This window comes from Capsicum annuum, chromosome 6 (assembly GCF_002878395.1).
Source record: "Capsicum annuum cultivar UCD-10X-F1 chromosome 6, UCD10Xv1.1, whole genome shotgun sequence".
NCBI classification, from domain to species: Eukaryota; Viridiplantae; Streptophyta; class Magnoliopsida; order Solanales; family Solanaceae; genus Capsicum; species Capsicum annuum.
Window position 1 is genome coordinate 217,158,084 of NC_061116.1, and position 26,699 is coordinate 217,184,782.

Here is a 26,699-nt window from a genome sequence, read left to right on the forward strand (position 1 = left end):
ATTCAAATAATTGTGCACTTTCATAATGTGCAATTTATAGTTGCTTTATATTAAAGGAAGATAGTATATTTACAATCTACGAGCGCACAACAATTTGTTACATTTATATACTTTTAGTATTAATTAACACGATATATATGTGCAAAACACGTACACGTGACTAGATTTAATAGAAATTAATACAACTTAGAATTTATTTTGTAGAAGGAAACAAGAAACAAAATTTGAATTTGCATTATACAAACTACAACGGTTGGCTCTAAAAAAAATTATACATCAAGAATTTAAATACGTAAATAGATCATTGTAATAATTCTTAATTCTTACAATATCTGCTTCCATAATAAGTACACTTTAAATTGCTATACAAAACCTTTTCTACAACAAAAAAGTCTTTACTTTAAAATACCCAAATTATAAAAATTTAGATACGCAAATAAATATTTACTTAGAGCAAATTCTTAATCCATTTTTAACCCCTTTTAGAAACTTTATTTATCACTCCAAATGAAAAATCACTAATAAAACATCCCTTCTTTTTCTTCTTGTTTTTCGTATATAAATAAATTTCATCATCTCCATATATCTACCCCAGGAAACCTCAACTCACTCTTACATACAATCAACCTACTTTTTTTAATTTGTTTCTCCAAAATTTCATCTTTATAAGTTATCCTGATTTATTTGGATCTTTAGGTTTTTAACAATAATTGATTTTTCCTCCCTGTAATTTTGATGGATTCAAAAGATGATATGTACGATGTTAATCAGTATTAAAGAATTACTTGAGAAAAGGTATTACTTTTTAGCATCTTATATCTGTCCACGCCGCGAGAACAATCATTCTGATTGGGGTTTTCGCATTTGAAAGTAGTCATACTTAAAGTACTTTATACTTTGAAAGCTGGTTTTACAACCTACTTCTGACTTTTTGATCTCACTACTTTATCTCAAAAAGAGATTAAAAAAAGAATAAAATAGAGACACAAAAAAATTCTTTGCAAAATGCTTAAGAAAGATTAAGTTAAGTTATTGATAATATCATATGTGAGTAATTTTGACATAATAATATGTTTTGCCAATTTTAAATACGCACAAAGAAGGGTTGTCATAGATTGACAACCAACATGAGGCTTGTCGATTCATGATAAACTCTCATAATATAAATGAAGAAGAATGAATCCATATAGCTGATCAGATTTTTGAGTTTGAGGTGTAGTCGTTGGTGTTTTCTATTTAAGGGTATTTACTTGTTTGTTCTTGCCTTTTCTATTCATATTTATCCAAATATGGACTTTGCAAATGAAATACTACTAAGCATATATAGCTAATGTTTTTCAAGTAGTTAGAAGCATATTGGCAAAACATCTATACACCAGAACACAAAATATTTGACACTTTAAATTTTCACATATTGTATGAATTATCTCCACATCAAAACAAGCTTCTTTAACTACTACAATTATTAAAGCTCACTCATACCAACATAATCGTAAGCTTTTTTTATCCGTCTTAGCTTGAGAGTTGCGTCAGACTGCTTGTTATGAAACCTATTCAAAATACATGTTGATTTCTTGTTGCGTGAAAGTACTTGAGCAACCGTCAAGAAAGATTGTTGGTGAAAAAGACAATCAAGTGATATGTGATTCGGAGTCTTTTTTTCCGTAATCCTGATATTATTAGTGTTCATTGTAACTTGTATTGAGAGGTATTACTTCAATAATGTTGATATAAATAGTAGTTTTTATCATTATAACGTTTGAATAATTGTGCACTTTCACTTTGTGCAATTCGTAGCTACTTTATATTAAAGGAAGTTAGTATATTTACAATCCACAAACACACAACTATTTATTTTTTATCTATATATTTATTATTAATTAACACGATATACACGTGCAAAATATGTACACGTGACTAGACTTAATAAAAATCAATACAACTTATGATTTATTTATAGCAGTAAATAAGAAATAAAATTTGGAGGTGGAAATGATCTCGGTGAAAGAGAAGATGTGCAAAACGAGATTGAAGTGGTTCAGGTATGTTAAGTTAGCTTTCAACTTTTCACTTAGTTTATTATTTTTGTAGAACACTTAATTATGTGTCTGTCTTTTATATGGTCATGTCTTTTATCTTTTGTACTAATTTAGTATACGTGCTTTGCACGTGTATGAATACTCTTAATTTTAGTTAAAATTATTTAACAGACACTTCGATTTATATTATAACCAAATTCATATAAAAACATTAGTTATTTTCAAAGTAGAGTTTGATACTATATACGACTCTACTTAAATTAAAATAAATAATTGATAAAAATATTTAAAACCTCTCACTTTTAATAATAGTAAAAATATATAGAACCCACTTTTTTAGATTTTATGATTTTCTTTCTTTTTTAAGATTAAATTGCGTTAACTCGAAAAAATATTTTAAAATATTTTTTTTATCATATTAACATGATAAAAAGTGTGACTAATAATACCTGTCATATAATTTTTAAGTACTATAATTATAATTTTAAAATATTAAGCTAATCTATTTCAATTTATCTTCAAAAATTATTTAAAATTGTTGCCTAGAAACTATTAAGTTTCTAGTAGAAATAGGATTAAGCAATTAGAAATATATTTATATTGTAGATGTAGATGTGTACACACAATAATTTTTTATTTTATATACATTTACTACTCATTGAAATTCTTTTACAAACTATGTTATTACTTAAATTAATACGGACTAACTTGAATATTTTATTAAATAATTTTAAAAATTAAAATAAATATAGTTAAGTATCACAAATAATTTAAATGTCAATCATAAAGCATGTTATCATATTGAATATAAACCAAAATTAGATCAACAACTACTTACAATATATAGATGACAATGAAAATTATAGAAAACAAAGTTAAGAAATTCGCAGAAACAAAATTATCAATTTGTGAGTATGATTCTTTGGACATGACAATGATAGTCTTTTCTTCGCCTTTTTTTTTTTCAGAAATTAAATTTTCTTTTCCTGCTTGTAATTCATCGAGAAAGAAGAAGAAGAACTTTAGGTCCAAAGCAAATAAGAACATACATATCATCAATTGAGTGTCGTATACAATTTCTACAAATTACAATTAGAAGTATGACCTTTGATTTTTAGCCAATATAGCAATTGATTACATCATCCGATCCACTTCATTCCTTGACAACGTCGAAAAAACAAAATGCGTACTATATTCTTAAGAGTTAAATCTTTGTTCACAAAAAATTACTTAAATAGAATTATAGAAGGTAGGGTTTTAGTATTTTAATTGATTTAGCAATGTACTAAATATTAGGAGTTTTACCTCTTTTAAATAAGTAAATGCTTATATAAAATAGCATTTTAATTGATTTTACTCCTATATATAAATGGAAAGTTGGTGTACTACAATTTTATCCTATATGAAAAGGGTTTTTGGGTAAATATCACTCTTATATATAAAAGGGTTTTTGGGTAAATGAAGGCTATTTCCCCAACAATGAGGGCCTTTTGCTAAATATACCATTTTCAACAATCACCGACGACAAATATGTGGTCACTGTTATTTACAGTTGTTTTCTTCCACCGCCTTTAATAATTTTCCCAAAATTTACTTTCCCTATTCTTAATAAACAATCGAAGAAAAGAGGTCGAAAAAATCGAAATTTCGCGCGATTTCTGCGTTCTTAGCTTCTGGTAAAATCTTTGTTTGTGCTTTTTATTAATGAATTCATGTTTGGAGTTTATGTTATTACTGTGACATTGATTTCTATTGATGAAGAAAACAGTTCAAAAAAATTAAGAATTTTGCTTCATTTTTGCCTTCTTAACTTCTGCTAAATGGTCTTTATTTAATACCGAGTTGATGAGAATCCAGTTTACTTCCTCTTTTTTTATCTTAACGAAAAAACGAAGAAAATAGTTCGAAAAATTGGAAATTTTGTGTGATTTCCGTGTTCTTAACTTCTGGTAGTATCTTTCTTTGTTATTTTTATTGATGAATACATGTGTGAAATTTGTGTTATTTTCGTGATATTGATTTCTATTGGTGAAGAAAACAACTTCGAAAAATTGAGAATTTTGCTTATTTTTGCCTTCTTAACTCTTGGTAAATGGTATTTGTTTAATACGGAGTTGATAAGAAACCAGTTCTAAGAAAAAAGCCATAGTTTTCTCAATTTTAGATCGAAGGGGTAAGGTCTCTATACCCTCTACCCTTGCCAAACCTCACTTGTAGAATTTCACTCGGTAATGTTGTTGTATCAAAGTAGAGCAAGTGCGAAGCAGTTCTTTTGATTACCCCCCCCCCCCCCCCCCCCAAAGTTTCCATTTTCTCCTCTTGGGGAAAATAGGGAGCAACAAATGAAACTTTGAATATTTCACTTGTGTAACAATTATAATGATGTTGAAGTGAATACAATTGGTTTAAAGACTTTAAAATCATTTCAACCCCACAACTCATCACTTATGACAGCCCACTCAGTCAAATGATGTAGGTTTCTTTCATTGAATTGACAAAACTTGTCTTTTGATATTACTCAAACCAACATCGATTGTTAGAAAGTCAAAATAATATCTTCAGTGTAGTCTGGGTCTGGGGAGGATAGAGTGTATGCTGACTTTACCTCTACCTTGTCGTAGATATGCTATTTTCAATAGATCCTTAGTTCAAAGAAAGCAAAATGCTCTATTTATGAAGACATAAACAGTAATAATAGCAACATAGTAAAAGAAATAGAGGCATACAAGACAACAAGTAGTAATAAAAAATAAGAGTAAGAAATTGCTTAGTAACCTATAAAATTACACAAGTGATCTCCTAACACAACTTTACATAGTTAAATTACATTGATTAAGTAAAAATTCTTTTGCACTGTATTCTATCAGAACAACCTCTCTACTTCTTCGGAGGTAGCGGTATAGACTGCGTACATTTTACCCTCCCCAGACCTCATCGGCGTCACTCATATTCCTTTCTCTAACTATCACCAGAATAAACACTGTCAGAGTTGGTTATAATAGTTTTCTTTTTTGTATCTTTTGTTCTTTATTTGTGCTATTATACAATCTTTCATTTACTAGGTAATGTTTTCATTACTAGATGTAAGTATCATTTATGTTACAGATTCTTATTATCTCCAAGGTATTCAGTTACGTACTATGTAATCCTTGCATATGAATTATGATTTAGTGTAACTACTACTATATTCATTACTATATGTAAAATTTCGATAATTTCATTTATGAGTATTTTAATTTAAAAAAAAAATGTTAGTAATCTTCAAATCTTATTTGTTTTTCTTTCTTTGCAATTATAACTTTTGTACACAAACTCTCTACTTCTGCTGTTGTACAGTGTTTCTCTTAGAAGGTAATATTTCAGTTACCACATTCAACTAAGATATCTTCTTATTCTACTTTTACGTATTCAATGCACACTATGATCTTGTGTTTTCAATTATATAACCTAAATTTATTATATTGTATAGTGTTTCACTTAGAAGGTAATATTTTAGTTAGCACATTCAAATGAGATATCTTCTTATTTTGCTTTTCCACATTCAATGTACACTATTATCTTGTGTTTCCAATTATATAACCTAAATTTGTTCTATTTTATTTTTAATCCTATTATGTAACCCTATGTTTTCTTTGTAGGAATTAAAAAACAACAACAAAAAGGTATAAAACAAAATCATTGTGAAATCAAATGTCTCAAATAAAAAGAAAGATGACTAATACCCAAATGGAGAAAAATTTCCGACGTCGTCTTGCTTACAAAAAAATGTCATCTGAACAAAAAAAAGCACTTCTTGAACGACGAAGAGTACAACACATCTTTTGGGAAGAAGGTATATGTTAGTTTGTGTTGAAGGAGATATTTAATGATAGAAAAAATGAAATGAACATACTGTATTCTGCTTTCTGAAGTTGTTCTTTTGAAGCTCTAGAGGCTTGGTTGTTGATTTCTTGAAATGATGTGGCATTGAACATCCGAGGTGGTGGTAACTCTCCTTCATTTGAGTCATTTTTATCAAATGCATCCACAATGATTTTTTTATCAACAATTCAGTTGAATGTGTGTAATGGTGTTTCATATTTCAAAGTTGGTTGTTGTATGCGTGCACCCGTTATCAAATATGTGCGAAACAACTAAAACATATCTTGATAAAGGGGGATATCATCACCGTAAATAATTGCTTTTACTTGATTGTCCTGAAGAAATTTTTTTCAATAATAGTAATATAAGAGGCTCTCAATATTTATAATATCTTCAATATAATTTATGTTATACTATTTTCTCACTACTTATATTGCACTCTCTTTCATTCTTGTTAAATATATTTGCAGGTTGGCCAATTTTTCCTTTGCAGTTACTTTTGAGTTTTGTGGAACAAAGGAGTTTGTGAATTTTGTGAAATACTGTTTTTCTTATTTGCACCACTATAAACATTTTTGGAGAAAAAAACTATCAACTTACCCTCTAATCTCTATCATCTACCCAATGGCCCAATAGGTCAGTCATCTCCTTAATATACATTCTAATACATTTCCTTCTTTAGTTCATCATTATTCCATATTGAAAGAATACAAATTACTGAACTATCTACTCTTTCAAACGTATTCAGATATTTAGAGGATAAAATTGGCTTACGCATTTGAAGACTCAGAATCTTCTGGTAGAAACTCTTTCAAACTACTAAATTATGGTACCAAAAGAATAACTGGATTTCTCATTATGAAAAATAGCAACCTTCTGTGTAATGAATGTCTTGAGCACAATGATTTAGCTATTCAAAAGTTACAAATATATTTATTCAACAAAACAATGTAACAATCAGAAGTAGTGGTATGAACTGCGTAGCACTAGGTTTGTTGTTGTTGTTGTATCAATTCAATCACTGTTGTAATAAGTTAATCCTTGGTTTTTTCCTTGTAATTGAAATCTCCAATATTGCAGGTGTGACTCCATAACCTCAGTTTTGAACTTCTTGTTTACATAATTGAAAAAATCTGTGATAATTTTGGGGGAAATCCTTCTTTATAGCAGGTAACTTCTCTTTATCATATGCTTATTTGTAATCAATTTACAAAATAACTCTAAATCGGTATATGTATTAAACATAACGCATGTTGGTCAGATAAAAAATAGAGGAGAAATCTACAAAATCATTTGAATTTCGTTTAAAAGGATCCATAAGTTGCTTGTCTCTAATTCCTTATCCATTTTAATACAATTTCATTAAATTGTTAGCTCATTTCTTGTGGTCCTGGCGTGGTTATGTTTTCTTATGTCTTCTGTTGAGTTCTCAGATTTTCTGCTTGCTCACGGTATTGAACAAAAAATCACTCCTATATTTAATAATCTTCTTCCTAATGAGGGAAGAGATAATATAGAAGCTGAGCTTTTTAATCACAAGTATATTATTCCCAAAATGAGTTATTTCTATATGGTATTTTTCATGCAGCTACTCTCTTCTGTTACTATGCATGCTGCAATAAACTAGCAACACAGTTCCTTGTGTTTCCTGTGCAATATGATAACTGATGCTCACTGTGGTTAGAATTTGATTATATTTTCTTGCTCACTCCTCTGATCACCTTGAAAAATTTGGTAAGTAATGGATGCTCTGCTCTTGATTAGTTATGCATTCTAAGATGGATGTGAACTTTTGCAGGTTCCATCAGGAGAGATTTCGACATATGGTGATGATAGTTTTGTTCAATTTGAAGAGGCTGGAATAAAAAAAACACAAAAGGTTGCATTTGTTCTTGTTGCTGGAAGCCTCAGAGAACGTCTTGGGTACAGTGAAATAAAGGTAGAACACGTAAAATTTTCATGTGGTTAGTAGATACGGTGGTACAATCGGCACCAGTGGTGGATACGGTGGTTCTGGTAGCAGCGGCGGTGAATACAATGGTTCTGGTGGCGGCGGTGGCTTAACATAAATTGTGGACAGTTGTAGTATCATGACTACTAACTTTTTATTTGAATTAACATAGTTGCAAACCATTTGATTTGTATGACTTGATAACATTCTATATGAAATGGCTTATTACCATAAAATACTCTTATTTCAAACTATCAGAGTACTTATTAAGAGTTGCTGGTTTGCTTCTACTTTTGTAGTTCTGTGATATATTCTCTTCTATTACTCTTCCTTATTCCTTTGAGAGCTTGGAGCAGTTAACTAAAAAATCAATCTTTCTATGCAGATGGCAGAATCAGCAAAAGGGGCATCTCCAACTGTGAAAGCAAAAGACAAAGAGTAAGATTCATTACTTGGTATTCACCATTTTTCCTGAATTCTGGCTAGGTCTCTTGACACTTATTTAATACTTTAAATTCATACTAAAATAGATAGCTTCCTTTAATAATAATGTTGTGTAATACCAAATCAGTTTTAAGCAAAATTATAGGAGACAATGTAGATGAGATTCACAATGATGATCCATTGGTACTTGGTATACAATAGACATTCAGATAAATAGCTTTCTGAAAATGAGAATGGCAGGAACAACAATATTGGATGACATCCTTCAAAAAAAAAATGATACAATGAAGTACTTTTTTGATAAAAAAATAGTTATTAATAAGGTTTTGTTTATCCACGTCTTTCTTTATGCATCTCGAGTAGTGCAATTATTGGATCAGTAATAATTTGTTTTTGTCCTTGTGACATGGATAATTATTGTTTACATTATTTTGTGACAGATCTGGATATTGTAACATTATATATTGCTATGTTGAAGGTGATGTCGCAACACAACACCCAAAGAAGAAGACGTTTAAGAAGTTCAATTCACAAAAGCCGGTCTTAGTTCTCCACCACTGCTGCCAACAATGTACCACAACTCTAGCACTGTTTGTACCTACAAATGATTATATGTAATACTTTCACAAGCTAACAACATAACAATGTAATCTTTGTTCCACATGCTATGAAGCACAACTCTTTGTACCACATATTATGAAACATAACTATTTTATCTTCAATCATATGCACAGGCATGGGTACGGGCACAATAGTAAAAATATAAAATAGTAACACTTTTACATATATTTAAAAAAAAAAAAAAAGACTAAATATAATTAAAAAATAAACATAAATCGGTTTACTTTTTTTAGAAAATACTTTTTCTTCCATTTTTCATTATGTCCATATGTATGAATTTTGGTAAAATTCCTTTGAAAACTTGACTGACCCAATCGATGAATCACATTGTTGATGTTACGGTCATGAGGTGCCACTTCTCTAATCTTTTGATTAAATATAAGATTGTTACCTTTCTTTTGACGGTTTTAGGTTGTACAACACCCCTTTTTTTTTTTGTAATTTTGTATTATTGATCCTATGTAATTAAGGATTGGTTGGCTTCTTCGACTGTAATTTTGGAGTTTTACTTGTTATGGATGTCAACCCAAGCTATTACCGAGAACTCTTATAGGTGATGTTGGTAAAATATTTTTTCAAAAGAATTTTAAATTTTTCCAAAAGAATCCTAAATTTTAGGTACATAACTCAAATAAGGAAAGGTTTAATAACTAAATTTTAATGAATTATTAAATTTTAAAATTACTAAAAAATAGCAAAAAGACGATTTTGTCTATTGCAAAGTGTTTTAATGAAGGATAAAAAGTTCAAATAACTTTTCTAAGAGTCTTCATACTTTTAATATATTATAGATATAGATTATAGATAGATTATAGATATAAATATAGATTATAGATATAGATATAGATTATAGATTTCTATTAAAAAATTTATTTGAACTATATTCTCTCATTAATTTTATATTTATATTTAAATTTACAGGCCGAACCTAAATATATAACTATTCAACATGTTAACTATGGGATAATACTCACAAAAATACTTGAACTTTGATTAAATTTTCAGTTGAGCATACTGAACTTTGCGGGAGTCCTATTACCCCCTAGACTTTTTTTTTCGTATTTTATTGACATATATCTTTCCACTTGGACACGTGTAAATATGAGGTTGGCGCATGTATTACACGCACCAATACACGTGTAAAAATGAGATTGGCGCGTGTATTACACCGCCAGCCGCCGAAATTGGATATAGAGTTTGGGGAGGGGGGGAATTAAATCTACTTTAAAAAGTTTAGGGGGTAATATGACCCCCGCAAAGTTCAGTATGCTCAATTGAAAATTCAGTCAAAGTTCAGGTATATTTGTGAGTATTATCCCGTTAACTATTAAAAAAATAGAGCAATTTTATTTGATAATTTAATGCAGAATATCACATGCTCAAAATTCATTGTGAGGCAAGTGTTTGTCCAAATAAATTTGCTTTGAAACTGGTGCTAATTGTTATTTGTTCCTTCTAGGCTAGAAGCCATGAATTTATTAGGTGATAATTTATTAGAACTGGTTAAGATTCTTAGGAAGAGAAAGATTAATATTGTGTGTGTCCAGGAGACTAAGTGGGTAGGTTCCAAGGCTAAGGATGTAGATGGATACAAGTTGTGGTATTCAGGTAGTAAAAGGCGTAGGAATGACGTAGGTATCATAGTGGACGAGGAGCTTAGGGGGCAGGTAGTGGAGGATAAAAGGGTTAGTGATAGAGTTATGACTATCAAATTGGTCTTGGGGGGGGGGGGGGGGTAACTTTGAACATCTGTAGTGCGTATGCGCTACAGGTGGGCCTGAACGAAGAAGAGAAGAAGAATCTTTGAGAAGTTTTGGACGAGGTAATTAGAGGCGTGCCTAGTTCAGAGAAGATTTTCATAGGTGGGGATTTCAACGGGCACATCGGGTCTTTGCCGTTAGGATACGATGATGTGCACGGGGGCTATGGGTTCAAGGTTAGAAATGACGAGAAAGATGCTCTTTTGTATTTTGCGAGAGCCTTTGGGTTGGTGGTAGTGAATTCCAGCTTTCCAAAGAAAGAAGAGCATTTGGTTACTTTCTGTAGCAGGATAGCCAAGACTCAGATTGACTTTTTGCTGCTTAGGAATGGGGATAGAGTTTTGTGTAAGGATTGTAAGGTAATTTCGAGTGAAAATCTTGCAACTCAACATAGACTCCTGGTGATAGACTTGGTTATTAAGAGGGGCAAGATAAGGCGAGGTGGGAAAGGTCAGCCTAGGGTTAGGTGGGGTAGTCTGACTCCGGTTAGTGCTTTGAAGATAGGGGCAAAGTTGAAGGGGATGGGGATGTGGGAGTGTAGGGGGGATATGGACAGTATATGAGATAGGGCTGCTGGTTGCATCAGGGAGTCGGCTAGAGATATGTTGGGTGTTTTGAGGGGCTGGTCTAGCCGGTATCGAGGGGATTGGTGGTGTAATAAAGATGTTAAGAAGAAGGTGGAGACGAAGAAGGCGGTTTACGCTAAGTTGGTTGAGAGTAAGGATTATGAAGAGAGGCGGGTGAGCAGGGAGGAGTACAAGTTAGCTAAAAAGGAGGCTAAGTTAGCAGTCACGGCTGCTAAGACAATAACTTTTGAGAGTTTGTATAAGGGGTTAGAGGAGAAAGGCGGGGAGAAGAGGTTGTTTAGGCTTGCCAAGGTTAGGGAGAGGAAGGATCGTATTAAGGGAGAGAATGACAGAGTTTTGGTGGAAGACAACCTCATTAAGAAAAGATGCTAGTCATATTTCCATAAGCTCTTGAATGATGAGGAGGACATGGGTGTTATGCTAGGGGAGTTGGAGTATTTTGAGGAGTGTCGCGACTTTGGCTATTGTCGGCGTTTTAAGGTAGAAGAGGTCAGTGAGGCTATTCGTACAATGCGTAGGGGCAGCGCGATAGGGCCCGACGAGATTTCGGTGGATTTTTGGAAGTTCTCTGGTGAGTTAGGGTTGAGGTGGCTGACCAACTTATTTAACATTATTTTCAAGGCAGCAAAGATGCCTGAGGCGTGGAAATAGAGTGTGATGATTCCTTTATTTAAAAATAAGGGTGACATTCAGAGTTGCAACAACTACCGGGGTATTAAGTTGTTGAGTCACACGATGAAGATTTGGGAGAGGGTGGTAGAGCAGAGGTTGAGGAAGATTATGTCTATTTTGGAGAATCAATTTGGTTTTATGCCTGGTCGCTCTACGACTGAGGCGATTCACCTTGTGCGGAGACTGGTAGAGCAGTATAGGGAGAGAAAGAGGGACCTTCACATAGTGTTTATCGACTTGGAAAAGATGTATGACAAGGTCCCTAGGGAGGTGCTTTGGAGATGCTTGGAGGTGAGGAGGGTCCCGATGGCGTACTTTAGAGCAATTAAAGACATGTACAAGGGTGCGAAGACTCAGGTTAGGATAGTGGAAGGAGATTCTGAGCATTTTTCGGTCTTGACAGGATTGCATCAGGGATCAACTCTTAGTCCGTTTTTATTCACTTGGTGATGGATGTGTTGATGCGGAATATACAGGGCGAAGTTCCTTGGTGTATGCTTTTCACGGATGATATAGTTTTGATTGATGAGTCGTGACAAGGGGTTAATGATAAGCTGGAGATTTGGGGATAAACCCTGGAGTCTAAAGGTTTCAGGTTGAGTAGGAATAAGACGGAGTACTTAGAGTGCAAGTTTAGTGACTCGAGGCAAGAGGAGGAGGTGGTAGTGAAGTTGGATTCTCAGGAGGTTTGCAAGAAGGATAGTTTTAAGTATCTCGGGTCTACGATTTAGGGAAATAGAGAGATAGATGAGGATGTCTCTCATCGTATTGGGGCAGGTGCGATGAAATGGAGGTTTGCTTCAGGAATTTTATGTGATAAAAAGGTATCCCCCAAGCTAAAAGACAGATTTTATAGAGTTGCAGTCCGACCTACTATGTTATATGGAGTGGAGTGTTGGCTGGTTAAGAATTTTCATATCCAAAAATTGAAGGTGACGAAAATGAGAATGTTGCACTGGATGTGTGGATTCACGAGGGCTGACAGGGTTAGGAATAAAATTATTCAAGAGAAGGTGGGAGTGGTGTCAGTGGAGGATAAAATACAAGAAGTGAGGTTGAGATGGCTTGGTCCTATGATGAGAAAGGGCATGGATACCCCAGTTCCTAGGTGTGAGAGGTTGACCTTGGATGATTTCAAGCGAGGTAGGGGTAGACCGAAGAAATACTGAAGATAAGTGATTATACATAACATGGAGCTGCTGCAGTTGACTGAGGACATGACCTTGGATAGGAAGGTATGGAGGAAAAGCATTAGGATAGAGGGCTAAGGGTGTGGATGAGTCGTAGTCAGTAATTAGGTGGATTTTGGTGTCCTTGGTTTGGCATTGTAATTTTTTTTTGTGGATGCCATACCTGTGTTATTGCATCCTGTTCTATGCCTTGCATGCTTCTGTATACTGCCTCTTATCTTGAGCTGGGGATCTATCAGAAACAGCCTCTCTACCTTTTTTGAGGTAGTGGTATGGACTGCGTACACTCTACCCTCCCCAGACCCCCCTATGTGGGAATATACTAGGTTTGTTGTTGTTGTGGATAATTGAGTTCAAAGACACTGAAGAGTTGTACATCGTCATGTTAATCAATATTAATGAATTGCTTGAAAAAAGTTATTGATTTTATTGCATCTCTCTGGCCAATACTTCTTTATCTCAAAAGAGAAAACAAAAACACAAAAAACTCTCTGCAAAATGGTTTAGAAAGATTAATAAATTAGTGAAAACATTATAAGTGAGTAATTTTGACATCATAATATGTCTTGCTAATCTTAAGCACGTATAAAGGAGAGTTGTCATAGGATGACAACCAATGTGAGGTTTGTCGATTCATGATAAACTCACATAATATAAATGAAGAAGAATGAATTCATATAGTTGATTGAACTTTTGAGACTAATGTGAGACCTCGTAAAAGTTCTAGTTCAATTCAGTCTCATATAGCTTGTAATGAGGGGTCCCAGACTAAGAAAAATCCAGCTAAGTGTTGAGACTTAGAATCATTTTAGCCTTCGTAATTAGATGACCTTATTTTCGTTCCTTACGATCTTAGAATGTCAATTTTTAAGTTGATTCATGATCAGGGATGTCAATAGGTCTTCTTGGGTAAGTTTTGAAATTTTTGGGCAAGCGTAAAGGCATGTTTGGAAGTCCAAAATAGTGTCTACGTGATATTAGCATGCGACGCACGCTCCATTCCACCCCTAGGGAGCATGCAGCGCACGTTCCATTTCATAGCTCCATAGCATGCGACGCACGTTCCTGAATTTTTCAGCTTTTGATTCCGCGTATTAGAAGGCAATAAGGTCTTTTGTCCCACATCAAAATCGTCTAAAACACATAATTTTAGCCTCAAATGACATAGATATATCATTATTCACCTTCATCCTCCCAAGAACAAATCCTAGGTTCATCCAATTCAAGTTCGAGCTTCAAGCAATTGCCAACAACTCTCACAAAATCAACAACCATGGTATGTTAGGTGTTTATCCTTGGGTTTTCTTCCACCCTTGGAGTTCAGGAACCCTTTTTAAAACTACAAGTTTTCATATTTATGATTTACATGCGCAATTTGGCTTGTATTCATGTTTGTGTTGTTGTATGGGTTTCAATTCAAGATTTAACAATAAGTTTCATGAACATAAGAAAGCTTGTATGTTGTTGGGTGTAATTCCCATGTTAAAAGCCCTTGAAATTGTAAGTTTAACTTGTAGTCATGATACTTATGTGTTGTTCATTATTATGTGCATTAATTATGCTCCCTAAGTATTTGATAGAATGTCCATGTGAATTGAATAGTGAAATCATGACATGTTATCGTGTGTTCTTATTCATGTACAAGTTCATGACCTCCAAGTGTTTGATAAAATGTTCCAGTGAATAAATTGTGAACAATTGACTATTGTTATGCTTTCAAGATTTGTGATGATTTATTATTGATGCTATCGAGTCCTGGAGGTAATTATTACCCAAAATCTAGTTGTTTACTTAGTTGTAGTAGTTATAGAATAGTCTCAGTAAAGGTCAAGGGTCGTAGTACTCAGTCAATTAACAGAACTCAGTGAACTCAGTCAATTAACACGATGAGTGTTAGTTCAGTCAAGCCTAGTATAGTCTGGTGATTAGTTCAATGTCGATTCAGTTGGAAGTAGGATTCAGCACTGAGCGAACCCAGGGATGAGGGCATTCTTGTCAGCAGAGGGTTTAACCCCTAGTAGCATTCCCTGCATTACAGAACTACATAGCCAGTGTAGGGTAAGTCGTCCCCCTACCAGATTAGGGTTGACACAACATTGTTAGTATCCGTCGGTAAGGTGCTAACACCTATCCAACTGGGGTCACTGGTTAAACCCCAAATCAGTCTATATCGGGGTATGTCGGTTAGATAAACACTCCCACAGTTACAGTTTCAGTATTCAATCTCAGTATTCAGTAAAGAACTCGGACAGTTCTGCAGATACATGGCTATCAGTTATCAGTTACTTAGCCATCAAAATTCAGTACTTCAGTTCCAGTCTAAACTTTCAGTTATCAGTATTAAGTTATCAGAACTTAGTGCTTCAGTATCAGTCTAATTCAGACATACATAATATGCGCAGTATTGCATATTCAACATGTTCAGTAGTTACAGTTTTGCATGTATTCTCATCCAGTTACATCATGATGTTCATTCAGTTAGTTACCATCTCATGCATATGAACCCATGCATATCAACCTACCTCACTTAGCATACCAGTACATTCCACGTATTGACACATACTCTTTCTTTGCGCTATGATGTCTCATATCATAGGTTCAGACTCTTAGGTTCCTAACCGTACTTAGAAGGTCAGGCTATCAGCAACAGATTCAATAGTGAGTCCTCATCCATCGAGGATAATATTTTCTATTTCAGCATTTCAGTTAGTTCAGTAGTTATCTTAGTCAGAGTTGTTGGGGGTTTGTTCCATCAACTCCATATTCAGACAGTTAGAAGTTTTCAGACTAGCACAGTCAGTTTTCAGATGTTATTATCAGTACATTCAGTTGTTATTTCAGTATTTTGAGAACCTTGTGGCATTTTTAATTATACTTTCACATATATTTTCAGTATTATTATTCAGTGCTCACAATAGGTACAAGTATGGGTTAGCTTGTGATCCTCCGGGATCGTAAGCACCGTGTGACGTCCAGGGTGTAGACTCGGGGCGTTACAACTAAGGTGTAGTTGTTGGTGTTTTCTATTTAAGGGTATTTTCATGTTTGTTCTTGCCTTTTCTCTTTATATTTCTCAAAATATGACTATTACAAATGAAATACTACTAAACATAGTTAATGTTTTTCAAGTAGTTAGAAGCATATTGGCAAAACATCTGTATACTAAAACAAGAAATATTTGACATTTTCAATCTTTCACATATGGCACGAAACATTTCTACAACGGTAGATAAACTGTGAAGTTTGAAGTTGACTTTAATGAGTAGTTGTAGATACATAAAATGTATTGGATCAAATTCATATAAAATTTGAATTTGATTCAAATTTTATTGGGTCTAAAATTATTTTAGGTTGTAAAACTAATAAGCCCATTTTTCCTCATTAAGGTCCATCTCACCTTGAAACCCAAACTCATGTTACATGTCAAGTGACGTGGCATCCGAGTCAAATTAAAGACCAACAAAATGAGACCACTCATTCAAAGAATGTGGCAAGCCAAGTCAAACTCAATAGCCAATGAAACATCGCCAAGTGCTCCAAATGGCGTATTTTGTGGCCAATCACAAGCCTTTATCACACAACATTCGTGTTAAGCTAGAGAACTGAATGGGCCAATAAGAATAAGACAGAAAATGTTATTTACACTTGGACTGCCTACCCCCTACAACTATAAATAGGAGGGTTACATGATTTTCAAGGGTCATTTTGCAAACATTGGAGAAAGTTTCTGCATTGATTACACAACTCTTCAAAGAATTGACTAACTGAGTTCTATCCGGAGATCAACTCAACAAGACGAAGTGTTGTCCAACAATTCCTGGAGATCTAAACGCATTTCTAGGAGGCTTAAATCATCTGAAAGTTCGAGAATTATGCTACAAGAGGCCCTCGAATCACAAAAAAAACTTAGGAGAGAAGAATCGAGAGAATAACAAAATTGAATTCGCAAAATTTACTTAAATAAAATTATTCTTTTTTTAAAAAAAAAATTATCTTTGCTTGCAGATAATTTTCAGCTCTATGATAATTTGTTTGAAACAAACTAGCACTCCCAGTGGGACCAAATATATCCTTCATCTCTTCTCTCATAAATCAGGTATGCAAATTTGTAGCCGCAAGACCATAAAGATAGAAGCTCTATGGTACTTTAAGATTTGTCTTTGAGTTTCATCAAGTCTACACTCCGACAAGCCTTGATGTAGGGGGCATTTGTAGACATCAAAATTTTATGTACTCTACAAGAAGAGTTTAATTTTTGTTAGAGGTCCTGGGGACCATAAATCTAGCTTGTGGCTACTCTATTTTAAATCTTAAATTATGTCTATATAAAGGGGATAATTTTTTTTCTTAAAGAGCCATCTCTAATATCTCATAAAATTATGAGATATTCATAAAGGGATCATCCTAAGTTCGAGAAATATGCTACTAACGGCCCTCGAATTACGGAGAAAATCGAGAGAAGAGAAAATAAAGAGAGAAGAATCAAGGAGTAGATTTGTACCCACATCGTTTATCAAATAAAAAATCTTGTTTCTTTATATTTTTATTTTTGTTGCAATTTATTTTTGTCACTCTATAGTAATTTGTTATTCGATAATTACACTACAGAAGGCCCTCGAATCACGGAAAAGCTTAGGAGAGAAGAATCGAGAGAATAACAGAATTATACCCGCAAAATTCTAAAATTATCCTTTCTATTTATTTTATCTTTTCTTGCAGTTAATTTTCAACTCTACAAAATTTATTGCGACAACAACACTTCCTCATAAGGTCACCAAAATAGTCTTCTTCAGCAGTTTCAATTGTTAAAGCACACTCATATCAAAATAACTGTAAGCTTCCTTACCTGCCTCAGCTTAAGAGTTGCGTCATACTGCTTGTTTTGAAACCTATTAGGATGACGCGAATATGTGTTGCTTTCTTACTGAATGAAAATACTTGAGCAACCGTCGAGAAAGATTGTTATCGGGGAACAGGGGCGGATCTATTCATTGCAGTGGGGGTGGCACGCCACCCGCAAATTTCGACGGAAACTATCTCTATATATATAGTTATATAGACTGATATATTCAAATAATAAATCTGCCACCCACAATAACAAAGTGGTATCTAGTGCAAGTGATAGAGGTGCGTTTTGAAGGGGCCAAAGGTTGTGGGTTCGACCTCTGCTAGTAGCATAACTTTTTTAATCAATTTTTGTTACTTGTTAAGCTATTTTACTAAATAACATCAAACTTCAAACAATTGTTTGGCCTTGGGCCCAAAATAACGAAAATAAAAGACAGGTCCAGCCATATACAAATGACCCGAAAGAGTGTAATAACATTACACACTATTTTCAATTGGCTTTCCATTTTCCACATCAGTTCCAAGACCATTCTTTTGTGAATTATTCTTGTTCTTGCTCCTCTTTGTTCATCAATCATTCCTAGCCAAGAATCTTCTTTGCACGAAAGTAAGATCTTATTATTTTTTTTCTTGAAGCAAATTGTGAAATTTTGTAAGGGAGTAATCGTGCAGCTCAAGTACATGCTGCTAATTAAGTTGACTTAATTAAATAATTAATTCTTGGTTTTGATTTTTTTAAAAAAAATTTCATTAGTTGTTAAAAATAATTTAATCTCTCTCATCCAAACTTTGGTAATATATTCATACACATATCAATTATCATATATCAATTCTAAACTTTGGCCAAAAAGATTGACACTTAATACAAAAATATAGGGAAGGACAAAAATTAGTATGCTAATTAACCTCCCGATTTTGTGTTTTCTCTACTTTGATAGATGAAAACTCGTCGTGGGCAATTGTAATGAATTATGGATATTATAAATTTATGATATTAGTAATATTATTAAAAGTTTAAGTTTGGTCATTTTATTATTGTTCTTTTATTATTGATTGATTTGTTAATTGTCCTATAGACCGAAAAGATAAATAATCCGATTGAATTATCGATAAGTTTACTTGACACCCGGTGAGTTCGGATCCTGGATCCGCCTCCATCGGGGAAGACAACCAAGTGACATGTGATTAGAAGTCTTTTTTTTCATAATCCTAATATCTTTAGCGATCATTATGACTTGTGATGAGAAGTATTTTTTTGGTAATGATGATATAAATAGTAGTTTTTTCATTAATTTTTTTCGTTGTAACATTTGAATAATTGTGCACTTTCACTATGTGTAATCTGTAACTGCTTTATATTAAAGGAAGTTAGTATATCTACAATTCATGAGCACACAACATTTTTTTTTATATATATTTATTATTGATTAACACGATATATACGTGCACATGACTTAATAAAAATTAATACAATTTAGGATTTATTTATAGAAGGAAACAAGAAACAAATTTTGAATTTGCTTTATACAAACTACAACAGTTGGTTCTACTCAAAAAATTCTACATCAAGAATTTAAATACGTAAATAGATCATTACAACAATTCTTAAGCCTTACAGTATATTTTTCGATAATAATTACACTTTAAATTGACATACAAAACCTTTTTTTACAACAAGCTTTTACTTTAAAATACACAAATTCTGATACCCTACTCAAGATAATTCATACATTATCAAGAACTTAAACACGCAAATAAATATTTATAGCAAATTCTTAATCCCTGTTGAGCCTTTGTAGGAACTTTATTTACTACTTCAAGTGAAAAAACATGAATAAAACATCCCTTCTTTTTCTTCTTGCTATTCGTATATACAAATAAATTTCATCATCTCCGTATAAGTTGATTTTAATGAGCCACACTTTCTTGCAAGGTCACCAAACACAGGCTTCTTTAGCCGCTTCAATTGCTAAAGCTCACCCACACCAACATAATCATAAGCTTTCTTTATCCGCCTCAGCTCGAGAGTTGCGCCATATTGCTTGTTTTGAAACCTATTCGGATGGTACGAATATGCGTGTATTTCTTGTTGCATGAAAGTACTTGAACAAACGTCGAGAAAGATTATTAGCAGGGAAGATAACCGAGTGATATGTGATTAGAAGTCTTTTTTCTTGTAATCATAATATTATTAGTGTTTATGACTTATGATGAGAAGTATTTTTTCGAAACGATGATATAAATAGTAGCTTTCATTAATTTTTTCGTTGTAACGTTTGAATAATTGTGCACTTTTACTATGTGTAATTCATAGCTACTTTATATTAAAGGAAACTAGTATATCTACAATCCACGAGGACACACCAATTTCTTATATACATTTATTATTATTAATTAACACGACATACACGTGCAAAACACGTACTCATGACTAGACTTAATAAAATTCAATATAAGTTAGGATTTATTTACAGAAGAAAACAAGAAACAAAATTTGAATTTGCATTATACAAACTACACCAATTGACTCTACTTAAAAAAGTTACACGCCAAAAATTTAAATACGTAAGTAGATCATTGTAACAACTCTTAAACCTTACAATTCATTCTCCCATAAGAATAACTCTTTAAATTGTCATACAAAACCTTTACTTTAAAATACATAAATTATAATGCTCCACTCAAAACAATTCATACATAATCAAGAATTCAAATACGTAAATAACATACACAGGTTATATACACACACCACTTTATACTACTTTCATTAATTTCGTCCACAGTTGAATGTTAATTTGTCAAGATAACATGCTTAGGCTATATCCACACACACCACCTTTACTACTTTATTTCGTCGACAGCTGAAGCTAAATGTTTTAATTTGACAAGATGACATGCAAATACTATATACCATACACTACCATATATTACTGTCATTCGTCGACAACTAAATGCTTCAATCTGTCGAGTTAAACATGCACAGGCTATACATCCACACACCAGCACATACTACTATAACTAGAATACAAAATTGAAGTAAGAAAAATTATTCATTCATCAACACAGTGTCGGAGCCAGAATTTTCACTAAGGGAGTTCAAAATCGAAAAAAACAGGGAGTTCACTCATCAACACAGTGTCGAAAAATTTGTATAGTTGCGCACTTTCACTATGTGCAATTCGTAGTTGCTTTATATTAAAGTTAGTATATCTACAATCCACGAGGGCACACCAATTTATTCTTTTTATATACACTAGTCTATAGATACGTGCGTTGCACGTGTATCTCGAGCCATGTATTATAAAATGATGTCAATATACTGCCTGTTGATGCACTTTGGTACTCGTTCTTACCTCTAATTTGCTGCATATATAGCATAACTGAGAATTATATATTAGCTAATTGATCATTATTTTTTATTTTTGAAGAGACATTCATAACGATGAATCTAGAATAGAAAATTATTTTTTAAAAATTATTAGATGGTTTTTTAGTCAAGGTAAGGTTGTATTATAGACCTGATCCGATTCTTCCCAAACACGTAAATCGGGAAAGCTTTAGTGCATTGGATGACTCCTTTTCTTTAGTTTTTTTTTTGTTTAAATGGATTGTTTTAGGTACTCTTTAAATAAAAGATTTGAATGAACAACCACATGCATATACATAATCCAACTAAAAAAATAAAATTAAAGGAGGAAAATCAGTTATCTGTTAACGAAAAATCCAAAACCTTATAAATTTAATTGAAAAAAAAAGGAAATTAGTTTCAGGCTTACATGCTTACCAAGAAAGAATAGAAGAAAAATTATCAGAACTCAAGAAGTATTTCCTTTCGTCCGTCTTCAAGCTTTTGATTAATTGTATCTCGCCAATCAAGATGATATGTATTTTGGAGAGCGTATCCATAGACGTTTTGCACGTACACATCATAACCAATGGATATTTTTTTGTTATATCCTTTTTCTTTTGTTGCTATTTTTGACATATAATTAAAGGATAATCAGATAACACAAGTGAACACCAAAAACAGATCAATGTCTCATGAATATCAACAAACCCTATACAATTTCATAAGTTGGGGTTGAAAAGAATAGTATATACACAGACTTTACCTCTACTTTGAAAAGACAGAGAAATCGTTTCCAATAGACCCTAATCACAAAACTAACTTTATGAATATAACCAACAAAAATTTCGAATAAGTAATGACAATCTCCAATGACATTCAAAGTCACTAATAAGAGACAGTGGCATAACTATACTGAGTGAAAATTATCAAGAGACTCAGGTTAAATTTCCAAAACCTTTGTATATACAAAATCGTTATACTTAAAATTATTCAAAATATTTTTAAATGATTAATAAAATAAAAATTAGAACGATGGAGTGTGGAGTAAAAGATACACAATGTGGACAAATTAAAATAGGAAAAAGAAAAAGAAGGATCACAATATTTATCTGGAACAATTGAATTTAAATTAGTAGTGGATTTCAATATTTTTCAACAAGCTATAAAAATATCCAGAGACCATATATGAATTTTTCATATATTCAAGATACCTCAAAATCATATATGAACAATATTCATCAATTAATATTCGACTCAATAGATTCTTCACTAATAACCCGTTTGGTCAAAAATAAACTATAGACTTACTTTTGTCTATAATGTTTTTGAAGAACGATAACAATTCGTTCAGTTTGTAGTACCCACAAAATTAAAACCTGATCAAGCATAAATGACATAAATCAGATTAGATTAAAAAAAGAAAATATTCAATACAAAATTTGATACAAAAATAATGAAAAACTATGCAAACTAATATAGGTTACATGTTTAGTATATTAGTTTTAAACTAAAAAGAAAATTAAGAAAAAACAATTTAAACAAAAACAAATTGAAGAAAAACATGCTAATAACAATTTAAGAAAGGTAACAATTTATCTAACCTAAAAAGATTGTATTTTTCTGAAAGAAATTGTACGTGAGGATAGATTTAAAGACATTAGGATTTAAATAAGAAAACATTTGATGACCAAAATTTAAATTTATATGAAAATTCTATAATTTTAACATAAATAAAATAAGGAAAGATACATATTCTCAAAATTAGAAGTTTAATACTGATAAATTTCTTATTTTTATGATCATATTATTTTTTTTTCCTTGTTATTTTAACCTACACCAATTTTAAAACGTTTTATCATTTTTATGTCCAAATCACGTTTCATCTTCTCGTTTTTTTTTTCCTCCGTGATGTTCAAACCTATACCAATTGTAATCATCATTAACCTTTAGCCAAACATAAAGACTTTATTATATTTATTTCTAGATTTTCAAATTTCTTAAAATTAAATTTAGTTGATTTAGAATTCTAAAATCAATGGAATAGTATTTGGTTGTCATTAATTTTGATATCTTCTAATAAGGAAAGATTTTATCATAAGTATATTAATTAATTTTTGACTCTTAAATATTAAAAAAATAGTAAAAAGATGATTTTGTCCAAAGGAAAGACTTTTAGTGAAGGGTAAAAAGTTCAAATCACTTTTTTAAAGGCCTTCACACTTTTAATATATTATATAGATTATAGAATTATATATATAAATATAGATATAGATTATAGATATAGATATAGATTCATTATTAATTAACACAACATACACGTGCAAAACACGTACACATGACTAGACTAAATAAAAATCAATACAACTTAGGATTTATTTATAGAAGGAAACAAGAAACAAATTTTAAATTTAAATTATAAAAAATACAACGTTCGACTCTACTTAAAAAAAAATTATAAATCAAGAATTTATATACATAAATAGATCATCATAACAATTATTAAACCTTATATTATATTCTCCCGAAATAATTATAATTTCAATTACCATAGCAAAACCCTTTCTACAACAAACCTTTACTTTGAAGTATACAAATTATAACACCCTACTCAAGACGACTCATAAGTCATATAGCATCAAGAATTTAAATAAGCAAATAAATATTTATGGCAAATTCTTAATCCTCATTTAAGCCTTTTTTAGATTTTTTTTTGGTTGGGTTAAAAAGGATAATTATATTATAGAAACTTTATTAACCCTTTTTAGAAATTTTATTTATTACTCCAACTGAAAAACCACTAATAAAACATCCCTTGATTTTTTTCCTTTCTTGCTTTTCCTATATAAATAAAATTTCATCTTCTCCATATATCTACCCCACCAAAACCTCAACTCTCTAAAAAAACACATAATCAACCTACTTTTTTTTGTTCCCAAAATTTCACCTTTGCAAGTTGTCCTAATTTATTTGGGTATTTAGGGTTTCCAGCAGCAATTAGTTTTTTTTCACCTGTAATTTTTGATGGATTCGGAAGATGATATGCACGATGCTAATGATATGGAGTCGGTGGATGAAGATTTCTACAGTGATGGTGATGGTGGGTATGGCGGCGGCGGCGATGGTGGTGATAGTGACGGTGATGTTGCTGATTACGATTTTATGGATAATGATACCGATGATTCCGATGAACAAGTTGTTAGTCGCTCACAGGTACTGAATTTTTTATTTTTTTTTTAATTTTTTTTTTCTGATTGTGTATCATCTACTACTACTAGCCAGTATCTCTTGATCTCAAACTAATTTCGGGTCGGGTAGGGGTCTATTTGATGTTCAGAAATAGTTTGTACATATGTAGAGCAAGGTTGATTAAGGTGAGTGGTTTATTGGAATTGGGGTCTTTGATTTTATTTGGGTGTGTTTCTTGAAGTGAATTTCACCGAAAAGATTGCGTTTTTTGTGTATTGGTTGCATATAGGGATAGAATTCAGTCGAGTAGTTCATTGGAATTGAGGTCTTTGGTTTTGATTTGGTTGTTTATTTTGAAGTGAACTTCGTTATAAAGCTTGCAGCCTTTGCATCCCTGCTATAAAAGGATAGGTAATTGCGTGCAGGACTCAAAAGTAACTCTCTTTTTTGTCTAAACTGTGGAATGCCACCACGTGATGAACACGTAGGTGATCTTGATTGATGGGTTGCGGATTTAATTCGAAGTGAACTTCATTATCAAGCCTGCAGCCTTTGCATCCCTTCTATAAAAGGATGGATAGTTGCGTGCATGACTCGAAAGTAACTCTCTTTTCTTGTCTAAACTGTGGAACGCCACCACGTGATGAACACGTAGACGATCTTGATTGATGGGGTTGCGGATTTTAATGAGTTCTGATGTTATGGTTTATGTAATTGTATTTTGGAGCTATGCCAATTTCTTTAAAGATATTAGTATATGGTTTGTAGGGTTTTATCTGAAAAGAACAGTTCATCCGAGTCATAATGATTAGTCATTGCTATGTTAGTATATAAATATGTACACGTGTGTGTGTGTATGTGTGTGTGTATATATATATATGTTGTTCCCTTGCTTGTTTTGTGGGACAACTATGTCCTTATCTAGTGACCACTTCGATGGGCTAAAGGGGGGCTTCTCAAGCCAGAGTTTTTTTTTTCATGCCAGTGAACGCTTTGATGTGATACAAGTATGCTCCTCTTAATTTAGCTGGGAATTCCCATTTTAACCGTTCTTGGAATATAGGGACCCTTCATTGTAAGTCCATAGAGCTTGTGAAGATTCTTAGGAAGAGGAGGATCAACATTGCGTGTGTTCAAGAGACCAAGTGGGTAGGGTCTAAGGCTAGGGATGTGGATGGTTACAAGCTGTGGTACTCTGGGAGCGAGAGGCGTAGGAATGAAATTGGCATCTTAGTAGATGAAGAGCTTAGAGGTCAGGTAGTAGAGGTGAAGAGGATCAACGATAGGTTGATGACTATTAAGTTGGTCATTCGGGGGTTTACCCTGAACGTGTGTAGTGTTTATGCGCCGCAAGTGGGATCGGAGGAGGAGGAGAAGATGTGGTTTTGGGAGGCTTTGGAGGAGGTGGTGAGAGGCGTGCCTAGCTCGGAGAAGATTGTTGTAGCAGGGGATTTCAACGGGCACATCGGGACGTTACCGGGAGGCTTTGGTGATGTGCATGGTGGTTTTGGTTTTGGGGAGAGAAATGAAGAGGGGGCTACCCTATTGGAGTTTGCGAGGTCCTTTGGGCTGGTGGTGGTGAACTCGGGCTTCCCGAAGAAGGACGAGCACCTGATCACCTTTCGAAGCGCGATAGCCAGGACCTAGATTGACTTTTTGTTGCTTAGGAAAGGGGATAGGGCGTTGTGTAAGGACTGTAAAGTCATCGCGAGTGAGAATCTTTCGACCCAGCATAGGCTCTTGGTATGGATTTGGGTATAAAGAAGAATAGAAAGAGGAGGAGTAAGGAGTGTAGACCTAGAATTAAGTGGGGCGGCCTGACGCCAGTGAATGCGTGGGAGATAGGGGAGAGGATGGCGGGAATGGGGGTGTGGGAGTGTAGGGGGGACGTGGATAGTATGTGGGACAGGGCGGCAAGGTGCATCAGGGAGAATGCAAGTGAGGTGTTGGGTGTGTCTAGGGGCCGGGCCGGGGACCACCGGGGGGATTGGTGGTGGAATGAAGAGGTGGAGAAGAAAGTGGGGACCAAGAAAGGGGCGTATGCTAAGTTGGTGGAGAGTAAGGACGAAGAGGAGAAGCGGGTAAACAGGAAAGAGTACAAGCTAGCGAGGAAGGAGGCTAAGTTAGCAGTCACGGCAGCTAAGACGACCGCTTTTGAGAGCTTGTATGCAGGGTTACAGGGGAAAGAAGG

At 33.2% G+C, this 26,699-nt stretch overlaps 1 protein-coding gene and 1 long non-coding RNA gene across 2 annotated transcripts in view; both read left to right on the forward strand.

The window, feature by feature from the left end:
* The first annotated feature begins 7,587 nt into the window (after positions 1-7,587).
* On the forward strand, positions 7,588-9,036 carry LOC107874672. The gene is made up of 3 exons (XR_001675557.2): positions 7,588-7,839; positions 8,237-8,289; positions 8,736-9,036. It is a non-coding gene; the product is annotated as an uncharacterized LOC107874672 (long non-coding RNA).
* Positions 9,037-24,111: 15,075 nt separating this feature from the next.
* Positions 24,112-26,699, forward strand: part of LOC107875748 (probable E3 ubiquitin-protein ligase ARI7) — a 14,135-nt gene continuing 11,547 nt past the window's right edge. Inside the window, exon 1 of the mRNA XM_016722573.2 lies at positions 24,112-24,532. Coding sequence (XP_016578059.2) covers positions 24,344-24,532 — 189 coding nt within the window. The 5' untranslated portion in view covers positions 24,112-24,343. The remainder of the gene's footprint in view (positions 24,533-26,699) is intronic.